The 20,218-nt window shown below is 45.8% G+C and overlaps 1 protein-coding gene across 1 annotated transcript in view; it reads right to left on the reverse strand.

Moving 5' to 3' along the window:
* Nucleotides 1-20,218, reverse strand: part of ADARB2 (adenosine deaminase, RNA-specific, B2 (non-functional)) — a 430,525-nt gene that overhangs the window by 146,634 nt on the left and 263,673 nt on the right. Inside the window, exons 2-3 of the mRNA XM_012731274.1 lie at nt 12,441-12,527; nt 4,335-5,239 (exon numbers count right to left, since the gene is read on the reverse strand). Coding sequence (XP_012586728.1) covers nt 4,335-5,239; nt 12,441-12,527 — 992 coding nt within the window. The remainder of the gene's footprint in view (nt 1-4,334; nt 5,240-12,440; nt 12,528-20,218) is intronic.

Raw genomic sequence — 20,218 nt, forward strand, 5'->3', positions numbered from 1 at the left:
TCTTGGTGTTTGGAAGGACAGAGGCATTTGTGCAAACAGCCCATTAGTGTCCTGTTGTGCAGTTATTGAAAGAGCAGTAAGAATGCCAGGTCCCCCTCTAATTTTGCAGCTAATTCTAAGGGTAGATTCTAAGGGAAATGGGGTCATGCATAGAGTTCTGACAAATTTACTATAAAATGCTGAATCTAGAAAATTTGTTTATGCTTATTACGTTATATATCCACATAGTCTCACCCCTCTGTAGTCATAATTGCAGAGAACAGAGAATGGGGCTGGGAGGAGGTGGTGGGTGTGTAAAAACAGTCAGATGAGTCTCAGACCCCATCGCCCTAAAGGGCCTCTGGAGGGCTTGGTGAATGCACCCAACCTTTGTTGGTAGCTTTTGCAAGTGTTCCCCTCACTCTGAAAAAGGGGCTTTGACTAAATCTTTGAGACAGTGCTAACACCACTATAGGCTTACATAATAGTTTAAAAAAAGAAATATAAAACAATTCATTGAGGATGAAAGAACAATTCCAAACAAATCAATCAATTGGGTTGTTTCCCTCAAGAAGTGATCTTTTATGACATTACCCCCTCTCCAGACCTGTGGTTCCTTTCTTCCTATACCCATCACAGTTGCTTTATTCTCTTCTTTGACAAGTTTCCTTGGAAAGGAAATGCTGAAAGACAGGTCTTGAATTTAGTGCTTTTGGAAATTGAATTCCTTTAATGCTGGGGTGGGCAGGAGAGATGCAGATTTTACAATCACCATTTTTATGACGATGCTTCCAAGTAATGAGGGTTCCTGTTCTGACATAGTCTCATCCTTGCTTCCACATGTCCCCTTCACGTGGAACAGACCTGACCAATGGAGTGGACCAACAGCTGGTGTAAAGAATTGAGGGGTTCAGAGAGACATTGCAGAGTGCCCACTCTCCACACACTGCTGTGAGCATTGCAGACGCCGCTCCTTTAAATCTGCTCTGTGTTTTAAGGAATTTAATAAAGTCTTGATCTCACCACTCTGGCTAACAGACGTAGTATGAGACCTCATGAAATTGAAGGAACGCAAGTAGTCTGATTCTAGAAATACCCCCAGGTACAGAAAACGGAGAAAATTAGTTCCTGGAGAAATCGAAACCTGTGGTTTTAATCGTTATTAAGAACATTATTCTTTAGAACTTTTTCAAGATTGAGGCTGGAAACAAGCTTATGCTTCTTTACCTCTATCGTGGGAAAACTTGGCTAAGCACGGCGAGGTACGTGCTTCATTCTTTAAAAAGAACACACAGGCAGTGGCCACAGAGATGAGTACCTGCAGGTTCAGCCAGGGTATTTGGGAGAGGTGTGTACTCTGCACTGTCTAAAACGGAGCAAACACCAGCCTGCCCTGCGGGCCAGTCCTGTTCTTTCAGGAGCAAGCTGGGATGAAGATCCAAATGACAATTTTCCTTGTGGGTGACCCTGACCTCCAGCATGGGAATCAAGGCAGGACATTTGACAGAAATGCACCTGCTGAATTTTTTTGCAGTAGGGTCCAAAGTGGCGTGTAAACAAGCTCCCTGCACAATTCTAGGCATTGCATAGAAACAACCAGGTGGCTCTCACATGGTTCTGAAGCTTCATCCATGAGAGACTGTGATTTGGTGAGGAGTACTGCACAGATCTGCATCTCTGTTTGCTTCATAAGGAGTGTGAACCTACAGGTTTCTGAGAACCAGACCTGTGGGTGGTTCTGTAGTACACCTGAGACCTGTGTCAGGCCAAACCTGGGACTTAGGCAGAGGACGTTAAATATTGATGTGGGAGGATGTTCCAGACAATGTGCCCCGCCAGCTCAATGTCCTCCTCCCCAGCGCATGCAGGCAGGGTCCTTGTAGTCTGGGGTCTAGGGTTGGGTCTGGGACCTGGGGCCTGAGGCCTGGGGTCTGGGGCCTGGGGTCTGGGGCCTGGCCTCTTCTGAGGCTGTGGGCAGCAGTTCAGGAGTCTTGCCCAGGGTTAGGGGTGCACTTGCTCTCCGGTATAGGTGTCTAGCAGACAGTTAGATAGGATGTTGAGAGTTCTGCCCCTGGGGTTTAGTGCTCTGGTGCTATGGTGCCGACAGCACCAGGTACCCGTGTGCTAGGGACTCATGCTGCGTAGATGGTGTGTTGGGCCAAGCAAGAGAGCGAAATAGCATTGCAGAAATTCCGGCCTTACATTCTAAGAACAGTCCTAGAATCTAGACCACATCCAGGCTGAATTTGAATTTAATGAAGCTGCTGAGGGCGCCTGGTCCTGAGTTCCCTGGCTGCTCTGCTCACCCAGCGGGCACCGGGGCGAGGGAGGGGTAACGAGCCTGCAGGCTGGCAGGGCCTCCGGTGATGGATGGCCGCGGCCCTCGCTTTGCTCCCGCCCTCCATCATCCACTCGGGGTGGTTAGCAGACTGTCAGAGAAAAATAATTTCGCGGCCGCGGCTCTTACTGATGTGCTACATTCTGGGGTCAAATGACTGTTACAAAGCGGGGTGCTGCTGGCCCCTCCATCGTGAGGCTCAGGGCTGACAATGTGAGAGAAAAAGCACAGTGGCCAGAAACTCACTGACATCCTTCAAAATCTACTAGGGGTGGGACACACAGGACAGAGAGGGAGAGAAATGGCATTTATTGCTAAACAGGAAATACCAGCCTGGGAGAAGGGGCTCTGAGGGACATCCCAATGACCACTGTCTTCCCCCCACCCCATTGCAGACACTGCAGAGGGGCACCTTTGCAAGGTGATACCAAAGGTCACGGGCAGCCCAGCTCATCCAGAGTCATAAGGTGACTTCTTGGGTGTCCTTGGCAATTTGAAGCCACAGAGTGGATGGAGAGATGGAAGGAAAGAAAAGAGGACGGGAAATGAAATGGAGGCATGAGAGGAGGGAAAGAAACAAGGCTGCACAATTTTTTGCCAAGAGGTGCTCAAGAACTGACATCTGAACTTATTTTGCAAATGTCAGCTTTTACTCGTGTCACATATTTTGTGGCAGTGGGCTAAAAGGCAAGATGGCAGGAAATGCTGTCTAAAGCCCTTCAACCCACTCCTCAAAGGATTCAGAAATATCTGGAAATCAGTGAAGAAACTGGGCAGAGCTAGCAGGAGAAACAGCTCTCTCAATTGGGACTCCTGGTCCAATCTCCCCCTCACTAGACGGAGCTGCGAGGAGCAGGCTTTCTGCTTTGCCCCTTGAGTGTTCTGGGCATAGTTACGGAAGGACGGTGGAATGAGCGCTTGAGCCCGTTCATGGTTCTGAACACGGTATCTGTCTCCGTGTACCTCGTTTGGACCTTTGCAGGGTGCCCCTTCCGTGCTGTGGCGTGGGGCAGCCTGCCTTCTCTCCCAAGACCAGACTCCATTCCTGCGTGACTGCCCAGAATTGCCCAGAACAATGATTGCCATCAGTTACTGCACACTGCTCCTGGCCTCACTGCTTTTTAACTCAGTGAAGTGTTCCTTTCCTCAACTGCTGCCATGAGTGAGAAAAGAGAATTTCCTGTAGCTAATCTATTAGTGAAATCCGCACAAAATTTCCAAAATGATACAAGATAATTTGTGTAAGTAGGCAGTTGTAAGCCTTGGAAGTTTGAGGTTATTTCAGAAGGGCCTAAGAATCATTACAGAGAGGTGGGCAGGGCTGAAAAAGATTTCTCCAACAAGGCAAGGTAAAGCCGCGCATAAAGACCAGTTACAGAGTCTAAAAAGGCCTCAAGGTGAAAGCATTGCAAAGCTTCTGCCCCAACTCCCCTTCCTGAGCCTCCGTCTCCTGCTGTGAGTTTCTCCTGCCCTTGTCCCTCCATGTGTCCCACCAACCACCGCAGTCACACGCAGGGGGATACACCCTTCTTCCAGTCTCTGGCTGGACACTTAGCCCAAGCCATCACCCTCAAACTATTCTCCCTCTGTTCTTTGTCCTGCTGCAGAGAGCTCAACCCCTCTGAACTGAATGAAGGGCCTAGCAGCCCAGACTACTGGTCCTTTCTCAGTGGACAGGAGCCTCCCACCCTGGCCCTCCTTTCTCCCTTGTCGTCAGTTGGTGCTGGTGTCAAGGACGCTAAGGCTTCATGAGCTCCCCATCTCTGCTGAGTTGGAGTTCCTTCATGCTCACATGATCTCTCCCCAAAGCCTGAAAATCACTCACTGATGAGACCAGGAATAAGGGTCTCTGGATATGGGGCAAGCCGGGTTTTTGGGGAAGGGGGGGACGCGTGGGGGCCGATCGCTACTTACAGTGACTGGAGCAGAGGGGTCTGCCTGCTGCCCCGTCACCTCTCACGGGCATCCTAGCATCCTGAAGCGTGCTACCTGCTGGCAGCAACCCGAGAATTCTCACCTGGGGCAAGAGGTGACTTTTACTCCTGCTGGGGACGTGGCCGGGCAGCCGGATGTTGAAGAGGGCCTGCAGGGCGGCCTGTGCCGCCTGGCCTTTGGCCAGCTTCTTGCTGCGTCCTGAGCCTTCAAACGTCCTCCCGTCCACGCACACAGCCATGACAAAACTCTTGGCCCGCTGTCTCTCGGCTGTCTCCGAGAGGCACACATAGCGTAGGCCTGAGCGCAGCTCGTTCAACACCACCACTGGGTTCCTCTCGCCTGGGGTCACAGGTGCCGGCCTGGGTCTGTTTGGCCGGGCCTGGCCCACCAGGTCCAGCGTGTGGCAGAGCAGCCGGCCTCTCCGGTAGGCAGTGGACAGCAGCTCAGGGTCAACCGGGCAGCGCCCGGGGAAGTCCTCTCTGGGTGCTGATGGTTCAAATTCCTTGAAGAGTGTGTCGGGGAAGTCGGCTTGGTCAGAGGTGAAGTCTGTGGATGGGCTGGGCCCACTGCCCAAGGCCAGGTGGGCCTGGCAGGCATTGGGGAACTGCACGAAAGACTTGAGGGCCAGCTCCGCCGCCCGCATCTTGGCTTTCTTTTTGGTGGGCCCCGTGCCCTCAAATGTGAGCCCATTCACTTCCACAGCCACAGCGAAGACAGGGGCATGCACTGGGCCTGTTTGGGACACCATCCGGTACTGCAGGTCCGGCTTCAGCTCATGCAGCTGGACCAGTGCGTTCTTTGGTGTCATAGACCATGAGAGCTTCTTCCAGATTAACTGCAGTTTGCAGAAGTGGCTGCCATTCCCCTCCTCTAAGGGCCTTTTCCTTTTCATCCCCGGCACTCCACGGGCCTTGTCAGTGGGGGGCAGTGGCCTTGCCTCCAGGTTGCTCACATTACGGTTCTCCTTCACCTCTGTGCTGCTGGTACCTGGGTGTGAGAACAGAAGGTCAGAACCAGGGCACAGGCAGCTGCCCTAAGGTCAGGCATTACCATTGATGACCAAGTCACAAAACTCAACTTTGTTCACAAAGGCCATCTGGCTCCAGAGCCTGTAGGTTACTACCTGGCCCTCTAAGGAAAGTGTTTTCCACCCACTGGGCCAGAAATGGCCCGGGGAGCTGGCTGAGCCTCAGAGTTGGGGGGCTTTTGCGTTCAGTCTGAAATGTGGCTCTGTTCCTGGCTATAGGGGTCACTCAGAGCTTATGAACAACTCATATGTCCAAACATTGGGTTTTTAGTGTTCTGTAGAGTCCCTGACATCAACATGTTAAATAAGAAGAACATCTACAGTTGGGGCAGAAGCCACTGGACCCCTCCATGCCAGTGAAGGGCTGAGGGCTCACCCACAGGGAAGAGCACTCTCTTGGCCAAGTGACAGCGGAGTCTCCGACCACATCTTGATTTCTGCCTCAAGATTCGTTTCCATTTCAATCCAATAGATAACTATTTCAAAAAGACTAGTAAATTAATAAAAAAATGTTAATGAAAAAAAGACTAATAATGTCAATGTGTTTTTAAGGCTCTGGCACCCATATTGATGGTAAAGAAGATAAGCACAACCCTTTGAAAAGCATTTTGCGATGTTTAGTAGTAAGGTTATAGAAACTCACACTCAGCCACTGCACCACTGTATATAGGTCCCCGTATGAGTACAGAAGCAGAGAACGAATGAGTACATCATCAGAACATATATATGTATATAGTTTTATTATTTTTTTTCTGGTGAAACTAGAAGCTTACAAAGATTCTATGTTCTCACAAACAGAGGAGCAGTGAATAAATTGTGGAATACAACAGTGGAATACAACAAAGCAGTTACATTTAATGAGCTAGATCTATATACTTCAAGACAGATAAATCTCAGAAATATCATTAGAGAAACTGGCAAGATAATCACAGAGTAGGAAGCTATTAAAATAAATTATATAAACACAGATATTACATAGGGTTTGTATAATCAAATAATGTGGCAAAGCTGAAGATAGAGTCCCACATCCCTAGAGAGATAAGTGCTAAGTCAATGTGGCTCAGAGGGAGTTTTCTGTTCTGTAGGTGATATTTCACTCCTTTTATAAGAAAATGCTATGAAGAAAACGTAGCAAAGTTTAAATGAAGTAAGTTGCAGGTGATGGGTGCACACACTGATTTAAGATTCTGAATTGGCCCTCAAAGCTCCTCTGCCAGCATCGCTTCTCCATTTGGAGTCTCAGCAGTGATGGCCACAGACCACAGGACAAGTGTCCTGTGAAACATCTGAGGATGATATAGTGAGTAGTGAGGTGCCTTACCTGAGTGCTACATAAACCCTCACCTATGAGCTGTTTCTTATGGTGCCATTGCACAGAGAGGAAACTGGGGTCAAAGGTGAAGCAGTTGACCTGAGGTCTCACAGTCAGTTGGTCAACAGGCCCAGGTGCTCGTATTCCAGGATTGACAGATCCCCTCATCTGCTGTTGCTGTCAGGCTGATTTTATGGAAATGAAAAAAGTTCTGTAAAGTTCCTTGGAGGGTCTTCTGCTATCATATTCTGAGGGCTGTGAAGATAGGTGGGCCATGTCTGGGCCAGGCAAGATCATACAGACATTCCTTATGACCTTAGATCTTTTCATGGGGAGTGGGATTCTTCTGGAAGGCTGTACAGTAGGTCATCAACATTTTTTTCTCACTAGCAAGTGGAAAGCTGAGCTGGGTTTGGGAGGGCTCCTTCCTGAGCTCAAGATCAGGCAGCATAAGACCTGACCAGCCAGGCAGTCTGATCATGGCATTGCTCTTGAGGAATGATAAAGAAACGTGTAATTCCACAGGCATAAATGATGCTCTGAAAGTCAGCTGTTTCCGAGAGGTGTCCTCACATTCCAGGGCCTTTCAGTTCAGGACAGGTGATAGCTCTGCCCCCCCCTTCCACCACAGTCCATCGGCAGCATACAAGGCCCTACTTTGAACCTACTTTGAAACCTCAACTGCTCACTAGTTTAATTTTGTAACTTGTAAGGGGTTCTATTAACGTTTTTTTTTTTTTTCTAGCAATATGCTTCTATACAATATTAGGTTTGCAGAGGGACTTTTTTTCAAGAGTGAACCTGAGAGTTTTCACGCGGTAGAGGTAGATGACTTTCATGTACAACAGAAGAACAGTCACCGTCCAGATGCCCAGTGCTGCACCTCACTAGCTGTTGTGCATTGGGATGTCCACACTGTGTGGGCTCCTCGGTGGCTATTTCAGGTCACAGGAGAGAATGAACAGTGTAGTTTCCCAAATGGTGCATGAAGATGGAACAAATAAAAAACAACCCAGCCCCAGACCCCACCCCAGATTGCCTAGGACTCACTGGGAGTTCTCTAATTTCTTATTGATTCCTCACAGGAGGGGCAGAGTGAGATTGTTGGTGCAATTAAAGCCGAGGTAATCAGATGACCTCCACTGCTTTTGAGGTGGAATGTTTGTCTTAGAGTAACAGCCTCACCAGCACTGAGATGCCCCCATGCTCTGCTCCATGACGCTGAATGTCCCATGACTTCACTACTGAAGTCCTCATGCAGAAGCCTTTTTCAGATGGCAGCTGAGGAAACCTTCCATCATAACTGAAAAGAAGACAGACTTCTGAGTTCATCCTGGATATACTGCTGGAATCTCTGGGGTGATATTGTCCAGTAGTTTTGAGCAGGAGTCACTCCTGAGGGGTGGGCAGATGTGAGCTGTCCCTCTCAAGGAGAGAGGCTCTGGCCTCTGGGGTGGGCATAGGCCCATCCTGGCTGTCTGCATCCTAGCTGTCTGTATGCTAACCTGTAACTCTGCACCTTGGATACTGCTGCAACTCAGGAAATGCAAATGTGAGCTGCAGGCAGAATCGGTGACCAAGTTGCCCTGTCTCATGAGGATGTAGGCATGAGGCTCATGCTGTTCTGAGTCCAGAGTGAGTCATGCTTCTCTCTGCCCTGTTGGGCAGTGTTTTGTCTTGTCACTTTTTGAGATTCAGTTTTGTCTACAGAATAGTGGTGAACCCTACTAATCAATCTCTGGGGAAAGGAAAGAAGCTCACACACCTGGGTGTTGTTAGCCAATGGGCATGAGGAGGCTCACGAGGCCCCATTGAGAGGCTGTGTGGACAATTTCACATACCCCGAGGTATCCCAGGCATTGAGAGCATGTGCTTGGTCATGACAGTGAAACATGGCCGTGGAAGACACGCCATGGCTGCTGTAGCCAGTTAAGAACAACAGGAGGGCAGCTCTTGCCCCATATAGGATTCCCTGTGGTTGTGGGTGCCAGATTTGATTACAGAATGTTGATTATGTGACGAAAGTTATTTGATTTGAAAATGTGTTTGCTGTACACTTGGAGCAGTTCAAACAGACAGTCTAGCCCCTGGGTTAATGATGGCACTCCTGAGTGTCCAACCTGAGACAGCTGAGACCAGCCAAATTTCATGAGGTGTTTGTGGGCAGTTTCAGATATTAGGAGGGGTGTATGTGTCCTTTATGTGGAAATTAGAAGAAAGGCAGGCAAATAACTTCAAGCCAGGCAAATAACTTCAAGATACATTTGATAAATACCACCAGTGGCAGTCAGAACAATCAGAAACAATCTGAAGACTATAGCACTAAAGAACACGTCGAAGTCAGACACATGTAAGGGAAAAGGTAAAAATGGTTGATTTCCATCCTGCTGGTTCTGTTGGATCCATCTCTGGTTCTGTCTTTTGTTTGACCAAAAATGTCAGTAAATGTAGTGCCACATTTAAGGGATGAAAACATAAGAGCATTGTACCTTGGAAAGAAAGGACAGAATTTTCTACTGACATGGTTGTGGCTAACTTTTATTTTCCAGATGGAGATATGGTCTTCAAGGCGAAGTTCAGTCACATGGCCACATTGGACAGGCTGTTGGGGGTGGGGGGGGACGGGGTGTCCTCCGTGGTGCTCTCGATGTTCTCTCCCCAGTGGGAGGCAGAGGGGCCTGTGGGTCCCCTTGCTGCTTCCCTTTTCTGGGCTCACTGCTGGTCACTATGCAGCTGGATTTGGGAAGTAGTAGCACCCCTGGAGCTTTCGGAGGCATGGAGGCAGCCTGTGGACTGGCATCTCCACAGGGGAGCAGCCTGTGGACTGGTGGCACTGTACAGGCCCTTGGACTCCCTGTGAGGGAGGCCTGACATGGAGGGTGTGTGAAGTGCAGGACAGTCTGTGAACGCCTGTGTGCTGGGAACCACAGCGAGCACAGGGCCTCTGCTTTGGGTCACGAATACAGTGGCTTTCTCAAGCACACAGTCCCTGAGTGAGGAGCAAACAGGTTTGGCAAGCTAGCAAGACTCTCTCTCCTCCCTCACTAAACTCCCCACTCCCCCACCACCTCCCCATACAAAGAGCGTGGACTTGTCCAGGAGTACATATCTCAGCCATGCTTCTGATCTGGACAAAGATCCCTTCGGTCAGATGGCACTGAGGTGATGGGACTGGGATCAATTCATTTCTCAGAGTTCAAAGGAAGCTTCCAGAATTACCGGCTTAGGTCAGAGCATCGTTGTCCTGAATGGTCATTTCCCACCCGTCTGGTAGTAGGGGCAGAAAAGCACCTTAGGTGAAGTCAACCCTGTCACATGTTTTGTTATTGAACAAAACAGAAACAGGAAACTTCGAGTGATCATTTGCTTTGACCACACCACCCCTCCACCCCGTTCATGTACACACCAGGCACCCACACACTATAGGTACATAGGCTTACACACTCCCCAGAGGGGAGTGATAGTCACTCTTTTTCTCCCTTCCAGTTGTATTCAGAAAACAAATTGACAAGACTGTTGGCAATACTAGGGAGAAGGCTTAAGGCAAGTACCTGGATTTGGAGGTTTATCTTTCAACAATGTATGAAAGTAGGACTTTTTAAGTAAAAGAACATATATTACAAAATGAATAGCTGATATATTAATAGAAAATAAGGTTCTCCAAGTATTTCATTTTACAAATACATTTTACTACATAGTACATAATTATAAATTATTCTTATTTGTAAATTTCTTCCTTTAGCCAGTACATAGAGTAGGGAAATAACTTTAATTATGGGTATTAGCCATCTTTGATTGAACATTTGTGTTTCAGGATCTTGTCTAAAACAGCTTCATGCATTATCTTATTTGGTTCTGACCTCAACTGTATTATTTAGGTTATATTTCTCTCCCTGTGCTACAAATGGGATACTGAAGCACTGAGTAGTGAAATTCATGACCTGAGGTGTGGGCTGGCGTTGCAGATGGAGATGGAGTGGAGCGCTCCCCCACGCCAGCTGCCTTTCCAATTGCTGCAGCCTCAGGAGCCCCCAGGCTTTGGAAGGCAGGAGAGGAGATGCTCTCCTATGGGGATGTGACCCTTTTAAAAACTTCAAAAGCAGAACCCAGGAATTTTCCAAAGGTGATGGTCTGTTGTTCAAGGTCTCGGTGGTGGCTATGGGAAGATGGTGTCTGTGATTCTGTCAGTTATAAACTGTCCTCCACTCACACAGCATCCTCTGGCCCCAGCTCACTCTTTCCTTTCTTTTCCTCCTAAGGGAAAGCAGATTCAGCCAGGAAACAGAGTCAGATTTCTTCCTCAAGATGTCTATTCTATGTGAGTCATCAAATAGTTTATTTGATTTAATTCAGTGTGACTGTGTGTGTGTATATAGACTTGTGTCTTAGATCCTTCCCAATATATAGGTATTTATATATAGATGTCCCATTTCTGAAGCAGCAATCTACAAATTGACTAATTTTCTAGAAAATTTCCCTTTAAGTGATGAGGGAACAGAGGGCATCCTCTGTCAAGTTTCACCTCGGCCCATGCGCTTTGCTGAAGAGGGAAATTTGAACTGAAGGAGAGGAGGCTATCCTTTTATTTTCAAGGGTACTTTTCCCTCATCCTCCATGTCCTTACTTCCTCATCTAGAAAGTGAAGGAATCAAACTACAGTACCACTAAGGTTTGCTCCAGTTCTAACATTCCATGATTCTTTACTTTGCTTTTGTACAATAATCCAGGTTAGTAGTATCAGTCGCTGAGGTTGATTATCAGAATATGCTGGTAGTTATGTTTCCTGGGTAGGGGTTGTTCAGAGGGATGTGTTGTGTTCCTTTCAATCCAGTGACAGAATGGCCAGTGGCCCTGTGCCATCCTTCCCAGGGCTGCTTCTTGGGCACATCTACAATCCTAGTGACTGCACATGAACATCTCCTCTCCATCTCTCCACAATGCACATACATAATGCTTTTTGGCTGAAAGGTAACCCATCTGTTAGGTAATATTGAAATGCAAAGAGGTGTTCATATGACTTGGCATGTTCATCCCCCTCGTTAATGTGTTATAGACGAGACAGTGTTACAGATGAGAGGGGAGTATAATGGCTGCCAGATGCCCCCAGGAGCCCCGCTCCCACACACACCAGGCCTGTCTCTGGTGGCTTCTCAGGTTCAAGCAGCAGGTCTATTCAGATCCCCTGCCCCATACTGCTCTGGTGACTCTCCAGTTTCACCTGCCAGAAATGCTTTGACAGGCAGGTACCCATCCAGCTCTTTCCCTGTTAAATAATTGTACAAACAGTGCTCAAAGAGAACTGTGCTCATTTTTATTTTTCTTGGTTTGGGGGTTTGGAGGGGTAAAGAGGGGAGATGGTTCAAGAGAACAGGTCTTTCTTCCTATAATCCTAGAATTTTCTGTTTCTGTCTCTGCTAATGTTTTCCTACTACCCAGGTAAGGAGGGATTCCAGGTGGGGGATGAGATTCCAGGTGAAGATGAGAGTCTTGGTGGGGATGAGAGTTTGGAGAGGGATAGGATGCCAAGTAGGAAAAGAATTCCAGGTGAAGATGGAATTTCAGGTGAGGATGGGATCCAGGTGGTGATAAGGCTCTGAAGATGGGATTCCAGGTGAGAGTGGGATTGCAGGTAGGGAAGGGAAGTTCACATAAGGATAAACATCCAGGTGAGGGTAAAATTCCAGGTGGTGATGGGATTTCAGGGGATGGAATGTGAGCAGAATTTCCTGCTCTCAACAGTCTGGCGAACATCCTCCTACCCCTCCATCACCCAAGGGGAAATCCAGGACACCCACTCTGTACATTGAGTTGCCATCCCCTCCATGCTTTGGGGAAGGGGAACTGCTTACTTAGATTGTCTTCATCTTCCACGATTGTGGCCCCGGGGCTTAAGTGCTTGAAGGGAGCGATGAATGCTGACAACATGCTTACTTTGTCTGGAAAGAAAAGAAGAACAGGAAATGCACTTTTGACATCGAGTTTCAGAAAAACTCAGTGCTTTCATGTGTTCTTATTACTGAGGGTTTGGACAAGGAAAGTTAAAAGGTCAGTTTCGTTTCAGTCACTTCATTCTGTCCAGTCTTTTATTGAATTTCTGACAGCTTTTTATCAAGTTTCTCTCTCCACTCAATTTAAAACTTTATGATTTCCATCTTTCTTCTTTTCTTATTTTTGGCATCTCTCTTCCTCTTATTCCAAGTCCCTTAAAACTTAAAGTAATCGTCTCTAGGGCAACAACCTAGCCTGAGCTTCCAGGATGCCTGATGGGGCAACGCTTGCCAGGCCGACTCCTTTCCCAGAGAGGAGCTAAAGCAAGTAACAAATTTCAGTTATGGCAGGATCGTGCAGCTGAAGTCAAGACTATTTTTCCCCATTAGAGGAAACTTGCTCGGTGAGCCTGAATTGCAAATATAAAAAGGACTTATCAAAAACTATCAAATATACTTAGTGGGTATTTGAGAGAATAAAAGAGATGGGTGCAGGAGGAGGAAGAGGAGGGATGAAAAGGGAAGGGAGAGAAGACAGTGTTAGGCTGGGGCCCTGGAAATGGGAATGTGGCATTAACACCTAGGGGTGCACCCTTCTGCCTGCACCCCTGCAGTGGGTAGGGCAGTGTCGCAGGTCCCAACACCTCTGAATGTAGCTGTTGGGGAGGCAGTAAAGGGACTCTGACCTCCTCTTCACCTGTAACCCGAACCTGGCAATTTGAAGCTGCCCTTTTCCCCTGAGCTTGCTTTGCAGCCTGGCTTGTATGTGGCTTCCAGGAGGATGGTCAAGGTAGCAGCTTTGGGAAAATGTGTTGAGATAAATAATGTGTTGGGGAGACTACCTGGACTGCAGATGCAACTTATAGAGACAGTTAAAGCCTCTATAAAAATTTCAAGATTTGATGGGGGAGAGGGAAGGGAGGAGGATGTGGAAAACTACTCATTTGAAGACTTCCAAAGACTAGCCTCTTAAATAAGTGTCCTTATTTATTAAACCTACCACCCTTCACTCTTCATCTCTCTATGCCTGCTGCGGGTGGGGACTGGTTAGTGAGTACACTTGGGATGTCCTGGGGGTCTGGCCCAGCAATAGTCAAATGGGAAAAGGGGACCCAAGGAGGAAGGTCACTGTGAACAGTCAAACAGATTCCTCGTGGTCCCAACAATCTCTCTTATTTATTTATTTATTGCCTGAACTTTATGATTTTTTTAATGCATGTTTGTTTTGGTTTTATTTTAAACAAATGTAGACAGTATTTATTGTCTCACAACTTGTTTTTATGTGCATCAAAATCTAAAGTTATTTTTTTCTTTGTACTTTTTTTTCATTTTAAAACAATGTTTACTTTCCCCTCCCCTCTTCACCCTCCCATCATCATCTCCACGGTCCCCCACACCCCTTCCTCCTTCCAATCCCTCTCTGTCTCCCCTCCCCTGTAGGAAATCTTTAATTTATAATTGTCTGGTTTTTGTTTTGCTTTGTATTGTAATAACAATGCAAGTTTTTTCCTATGTCTTATTTGTTCTATTGTATTCCTCCTATCAGTGAAACTATTCCATATTTTTCTTTTTTCCTTCTGACTTATTTCACTAAGCATGATCCCTTCCAGCTTCATCCATATTGCTGCAAATGGCATGAGTTTATCTTTTTGATTGCTGAGTAGTATTCCACTGTGTATATATATATCACGTCTTCTTGATCCAATCACCTAATTTTGGGCATGTGGGTTGTTTCAGACTACTAAAAATGGAGCTACCATATGACCCAGCAATTCCACTTCTAGAGGTCTACCCAAAGGACACGAAACATTAATTCAAAAGGACAAGTGCACTCCTATATTTATTGCAGCACTATTTACAATAGATCAAACCTGGAATCAACAATCTCTCTTTTAGGCAGAAATATTAAGGAATTATAGTTAAAGGCACAATTGAAGAAATTAAAAAAATGACTAAAACGGAAGCCAAAAAAAGTGACTTATTTAAGAGATTTCCATGGACTCAGAAGTTAGGAGCTACTGTCCGCCAGAATGAACACTTGTGGAAGAGAGACCACCCCCTGCATCTGAGCACCCTTTTCTCAGTTTCTGCTTCACAGCTGCACATCTCAAGTCTGTATGATTCATAATGCTCCACATGAATGTCAGCACACAGTTAAAAACTAATGTTGCTAGGTCACCATTGCTTCTCCAAGAAGGCACAAGGCTGGGAAGGTCACAGCCATTTCTCCTGCTGGTTAGGGTGCCTGGGGGCATGGCGGCTGGTTTCTTTGCTCTGTGATAATTTTTTTTTTCACCTTCTGGACCCTGCATGCCTGAGGGCAGGGATTTTATGAGCTGTGCTCCATTTGCACCGTGTGGCTTTTTGTCACTTGTGTCATCAGAAAGGGGAGTTATTAATATGTATCAAATGTGACTTCTCATGAGAAACACTAACTAGTGGTTTTAGATGCAGTTAGCCTTCAAGAATCAAGACCCAGACCTAAAACATGCTCTTTTTATTTCTTCACCCAGCCTGTTTCTTTTTAGCCAAGCTTCCCAGAGACCAGGGAAGCTGTTAACAGCTTTTGTTCCAGTAGGGATGTACAACAATGCAATGTTCACTCAAAGAGAACAATAAATAACTCAAATACAAAATGCAGGCTTTTTCTTCACTCTGTAGAACAAGAAGAATAAGTTCAGGAAAGGCTTGGCTCCCCCAAACCCTTCTAGCCCAAACTAATTTACTACAAGAGAATGAAATATCTTGCTTGAGTTATAATTTCATTAAGGGAGTCCAATAATGTTACACAAAGAGTGTGAAACTCAAATGATTTAGTCTGGAGCATCTCAAAATGAAATTACAATTTTCTAATAAAACAGGCCTACCAGTCAAACACTCACAAAAAGACACTAAACCATTTCAGAGCTCACCTTCCCAAAACTGTGAGATATTTACAGATTGTTTTAGAACGAGCAAAGCTCCTGCTTTCTGGGATTGTCAGATTTATTCAATAAAAAGCCAGAAAATGGAGCTTCAGATCAACAGCAGATACTTCAGTATATGTGCATCTCCAAAATTGTGTGGGATAGAGTTATACTAAAATAAATTATTTATTGTTTATCTGAATTTCAAATGAAAGGCAAAGGCTTGAATAAACATTCCTCCAAAGAAGACATACAAGTGGTCAATAAGCATGGTAAAAACTGCTTGCATCGTTAGTCATCAGGGAAATGCCAATCAAAATTATGAGAAATCACTTTACACACACTAGGATGGTTAGTATCCAAAAAAGAACTGAAAATGCAAGTTTGATGAGGGTGTGAAGAATAGTCAGAATCACTGAGACAGACATTCAATGCTGGGCAAATATCCCTCAGCAGGAGAATGGTTAAATGGATTATATTCCATTTACAGACAGATGTTACTCAACAATAAAAGTGATTCAAGTATTAAGATACATTGTGATATGGATGGATCTTAAAACAGGTTATGCCAAAAAAAAAAAAAAATCTAGGTACAAAGGAGAGCCTGCTGCATAATACTATTTATATGAATTCAAAACCAGGCAAATCTATTCTGGTAAAAGCAATCAGACAGTGGACTGACTCTCAGGGTCAGCTGTTCACTGGCTGGGAGGGCGTGAGGGACTTTCCTGATGAAGTGAGTATATTCAGAGACCCATGTCACCCATTTGTGTGTAGCTCATTGCATGAATACAGTTTGTATAGTTTCCTATGTGGAAATTATGCTTCAGTTATTTACTAATATTAGATGATAAAAATAACCGAAAAGGAAAATAAATGATGTGGAGCAAAGGTCAAAATATTGCTTAATCCAGAATGACAAGTAGAGAAAGGAACAAGATGTTATTTAATCTATGATGAATGATGCTAGATACTAAAGAGAGGTGTCTACTAGCAAACAGTAAATGGAATGTCTACTCCACTCCTCAGTTCCCAGGACTTGGTTCTCTGTCTCTCTCCTGCTCTTCTTTTTGCTTACTTCTGAAAGCTTAAACACAGAAAGACTGATGCTACCATAGGAAAAGAAAATATCAGCTCCTGTGAGAGAAAGTCTTTTGGATCCACACTCAGCTTCACATCAAGATAACCATGTATGAAAACAAGGGAGAAAGAACTAGTCAAAGTGGGCGTCACAAAAATGGGAGGGGAAGTCAGAGTTATGGACATTGCCTTGGGTGCCCATGAGACTCAGTTTACCCACGATGATGACACGAGCAATTGCAAACCTGTCAAAGATGGGGGGAGGACCCCCTTTTCAAAAGCCAACTCTTTGGTTTACAGACAATTTACACAACTGTTTTTAACAAAATTGATGAATATTAATAAAACCTCTTGGTGCATGAGCTCTTACCAATGAACTCCATGTGAAATAACATGTTTGCAGAACATTTTAATAAAAACTGTAACTGTTATGATATCAAAGGATTTGATCATCTCCCCCTGCTTCCTGAAAAACATTACGTTGTCTGTATAGGTATTTAAAAATTACATAAATTGAGCACTTCGATCCTGCCCTTATTTCAGCAAAGTGAGTTTTGCATGGTGTGTCCTGCTCTGTAGGCCAGACGCCTCCACATTTTCTGGGCTTCCAGCTCTTGGACACTTATGTAACCAGAGAAGAGGGCGACAGCTGGAAACCACAGAGCTCTGTGGGTGCCCTATCTACAAACCTCAGCTCTTTTGTAAGTCCCCTTCTTATGTTTTCTTTTTACCCAAACACGGGTCTGACAGATGGCCTCCCCCAAGCTGACCTACTTTCCTTGGTAACTGGATATTCGATTTGGTATAGGTATATCTTTAAATGGATATTGCTGACATCAAAACACAAATGCAAATCAGTTCCTACAGGTGGGCTGCTCCGGAAGCAGGAAAATGTTTCTTAACCTCTATGTAGGTAAGAAAAAGAACAGTAAAGGCAATGAATTTTTTTCACAGACTTTTAGGAACACATATTTTCAAACACTGTTTTCAAACTGCCATCCTTGAACAACACAAGTAAGTTCAGGCCATAATGATTTTCAAAAGCTTCTGTTCTGACTGAGTTTTGGAACATACAAGATCTCACAAGAAGGTGAGATCTCTTCTGGTGATTCCACATGGAGAAAATGCATGAATTTGGTCTTGAAAGGATCCCTCATGTTATTTGTTTACTGTCAGGGGATGCACTGTATTCCCCCCAAATTGATGTAGAAGTCCTATCTCCAGGACCCCAGAATGAGACCACAGAAGGAGACAGGGTCTTTAAAAGGTGACTCAATTAAGAAAGTCAGATGGGTGGGCTCTAACCGCACATGCTGTTGTCCTTATAAAAAGAGGAGGCTAGACCACAACACACACACAGAGGGAAATCCACATGAGGATGCAGGGAGAAGAAGGCCATCTACACACTGAGGCTAAGCCTCAGGGGATACCAGCCCTGTGACATCTGGCTCTTAGACTTCCACTCTCCAGGATGTGAAGAAATGAGTTTCTGTTAAAGACCCCAGCCTGGGGGCCTCCCTGGTGGTGCAGTGGGTTAAAGCACAGCACTAAAGTCCCCAGCCTGTGATATTTCATTATATCAGCTGGAGCTGACAAAACATTCACTCAACAAATCCTTATTAAATACAGACAGTTGAACACCTAGTCAATAATTTCAAGCTCTGATGTTAAGAAGGAATATTGCACAGAGACCTCGCCTGGCCATGGGAACCTCAAATGTGAAGGAGGAGTCTTTCAGGAGCTAATGCTGATGGAGCTAGTAGCTAATAATGGCGTCCACCGCCTTTGCACCTGGTAGCCTGACCGCAGAGCCGAGTGTGCTTTGATTGGGTTAATGCAGGGTTGCAACTCTGGGTGGGAGCCTGAGCCAGTGATATTGAACTTCTACTGACCCGGAGCCCTAGGAAATAGAGAGCAACACTTAAACTCCTGGATTGTGAGAGATGAGTGGGGAGGAGAGAGAGGCAGAGAAAAAGTAGGTGTGTCTGATCTTACTTGGGATGACTCTGTAACCAGATAAGGCCCTCAGAATCACCCCCCCTTGCCCTGGAACCACAACTTTTGACATCTATAACTGAGGTGGCCAGATAGACTGTCTGGACAGAGACATTGCAACCTTGGCCAAGTAAACAGAGATCTTTCCTGTCCCCTCTCCCCTGGATGAGATGAGAACTGGTTAATGGATGATAAATATCAATCCAGATTGGCGTGAGTCTCATAAATTGAAGATGACTGGGAAGTTATAGGCTATGTCTCCAAGTCACTGAGGAGTGGGGGTGATGAGGGAACAGAATAGTTTGTTAAAAGGAGAAAAATAGAAAAACACAATGATTCTTCCATCTATGTCTCAAGAAGCTGAAACTTCAAAATGAACCAGTGACTTTAGCTTTTATTTTTTTTAAAGATTTATTCATTTATTCCTATGGAACTGGGGTACAGGCCAGAGATGTGGAGGGTGAGAGGATTCACCAGAGACAGAGTGGGGAGAAGAACAGACAGATTGACAAAGTACACTGCTGAGGGGAGCAGCAGGCGGGTCAGGAGAGGTCTGCCGCGCCATGTGGATCTCCTCGGGGGCAGGCAGGATTCGAACTCATTCGGAAGTTGCTTTAGCTTCTTAGTGCTGTGCCTTAACCCGCTGCGCCACCCAGGAGGGCCCGACTTTAGCTTTTTAAGAACCCCCAACAATGCCTTGTTGCTGGGGCACAGGGCACGGTGCTCTCTGGTCAAGAGATTAGAGCGGTGGACTAGAAGAGTCAGGAATTTTCATCCCTAAAGAATCAGGAAGTGGGCCCTCTCTGGTGGCACAGCGGGTTAAAGCACTGCACTAAGAAACTAAATCCACTTCTGCATGAGTTCTATCCCTGCCTGCCCCGGAGGTGACCAGATGGCACAGCAGACCTCTTCTAACCCGCCTGCTGCTCCCCTCATACGGCCTGTTCTGCAACCTGCTCTGTCTCTGGTGAATCCTCTCACTGCCCCTGCACCTCTGGCATGTATTCTGTATGAATGAATAAATAAAATCTTAAAAAAAAAAAAAAGAATCAGGAAGTAAGGGAATACCCAAATCTTAGAGTCCCTTCCAAAGTCCTCAAATTCTGCAGTGAGTACTCCCTGAGTAAAAACTGCAGTAGGTGCCATGTAACTATTCATACCCATGCATGTAAAAATACGACTTTTAATTCACAGGGATCAGAAGCATGACCTTAAATAAGCTGTATGGCAAAACTAGAGGTTGACTCTAGACTGTTCTATAGTCATGGCTTGCTATTTTAAATTGTGAAAAAAATGTATATTTATCACTAGCCAGCTGAACTCAGTTTTGGGGATCCCACTTTTAGGGGCCACATCTGAAACATCACAGTCAGGAGCCAGTGGAGCTCACGCCCTCTCCTCTCCCTCGGGTTTGGTCAGGGTGCTGACCTTGGCCATGTCAATGTTGCAGAGCTTCTTCTCAGCTTCTTTGAGCTGGCACTTACTGGCCTTGAAGTCCACACTAATGCGAGTGCATTATCTTCTATATCTTTTATGATGGAGTTGGTGGTCAAGGGACTTGATGATGACCTAGTAGTCAAGTGTGTTTCTCCTAGGGGCACTCTGAGGAGATTTGGGCAGCTTTTGGAGTCACAGTGCTCTTCTGGAGGAGTTGGGGGG

Source organism: Condylura cristata, unplaced genomic scaffold (assembly GCF_000260355.1).
Source record: "Condylura cristata isolate star-nosed mole 26May11 unplaced genomic scaffold, ConCri1.0 scaffold00030, whole genome shotgun sequence".
Lineage (NCBI taxonomy): Eukaryota > Metazoa > Chordata > Mammalia > Eulipotyphla > Talpidae > Condylura > Condylura cristata.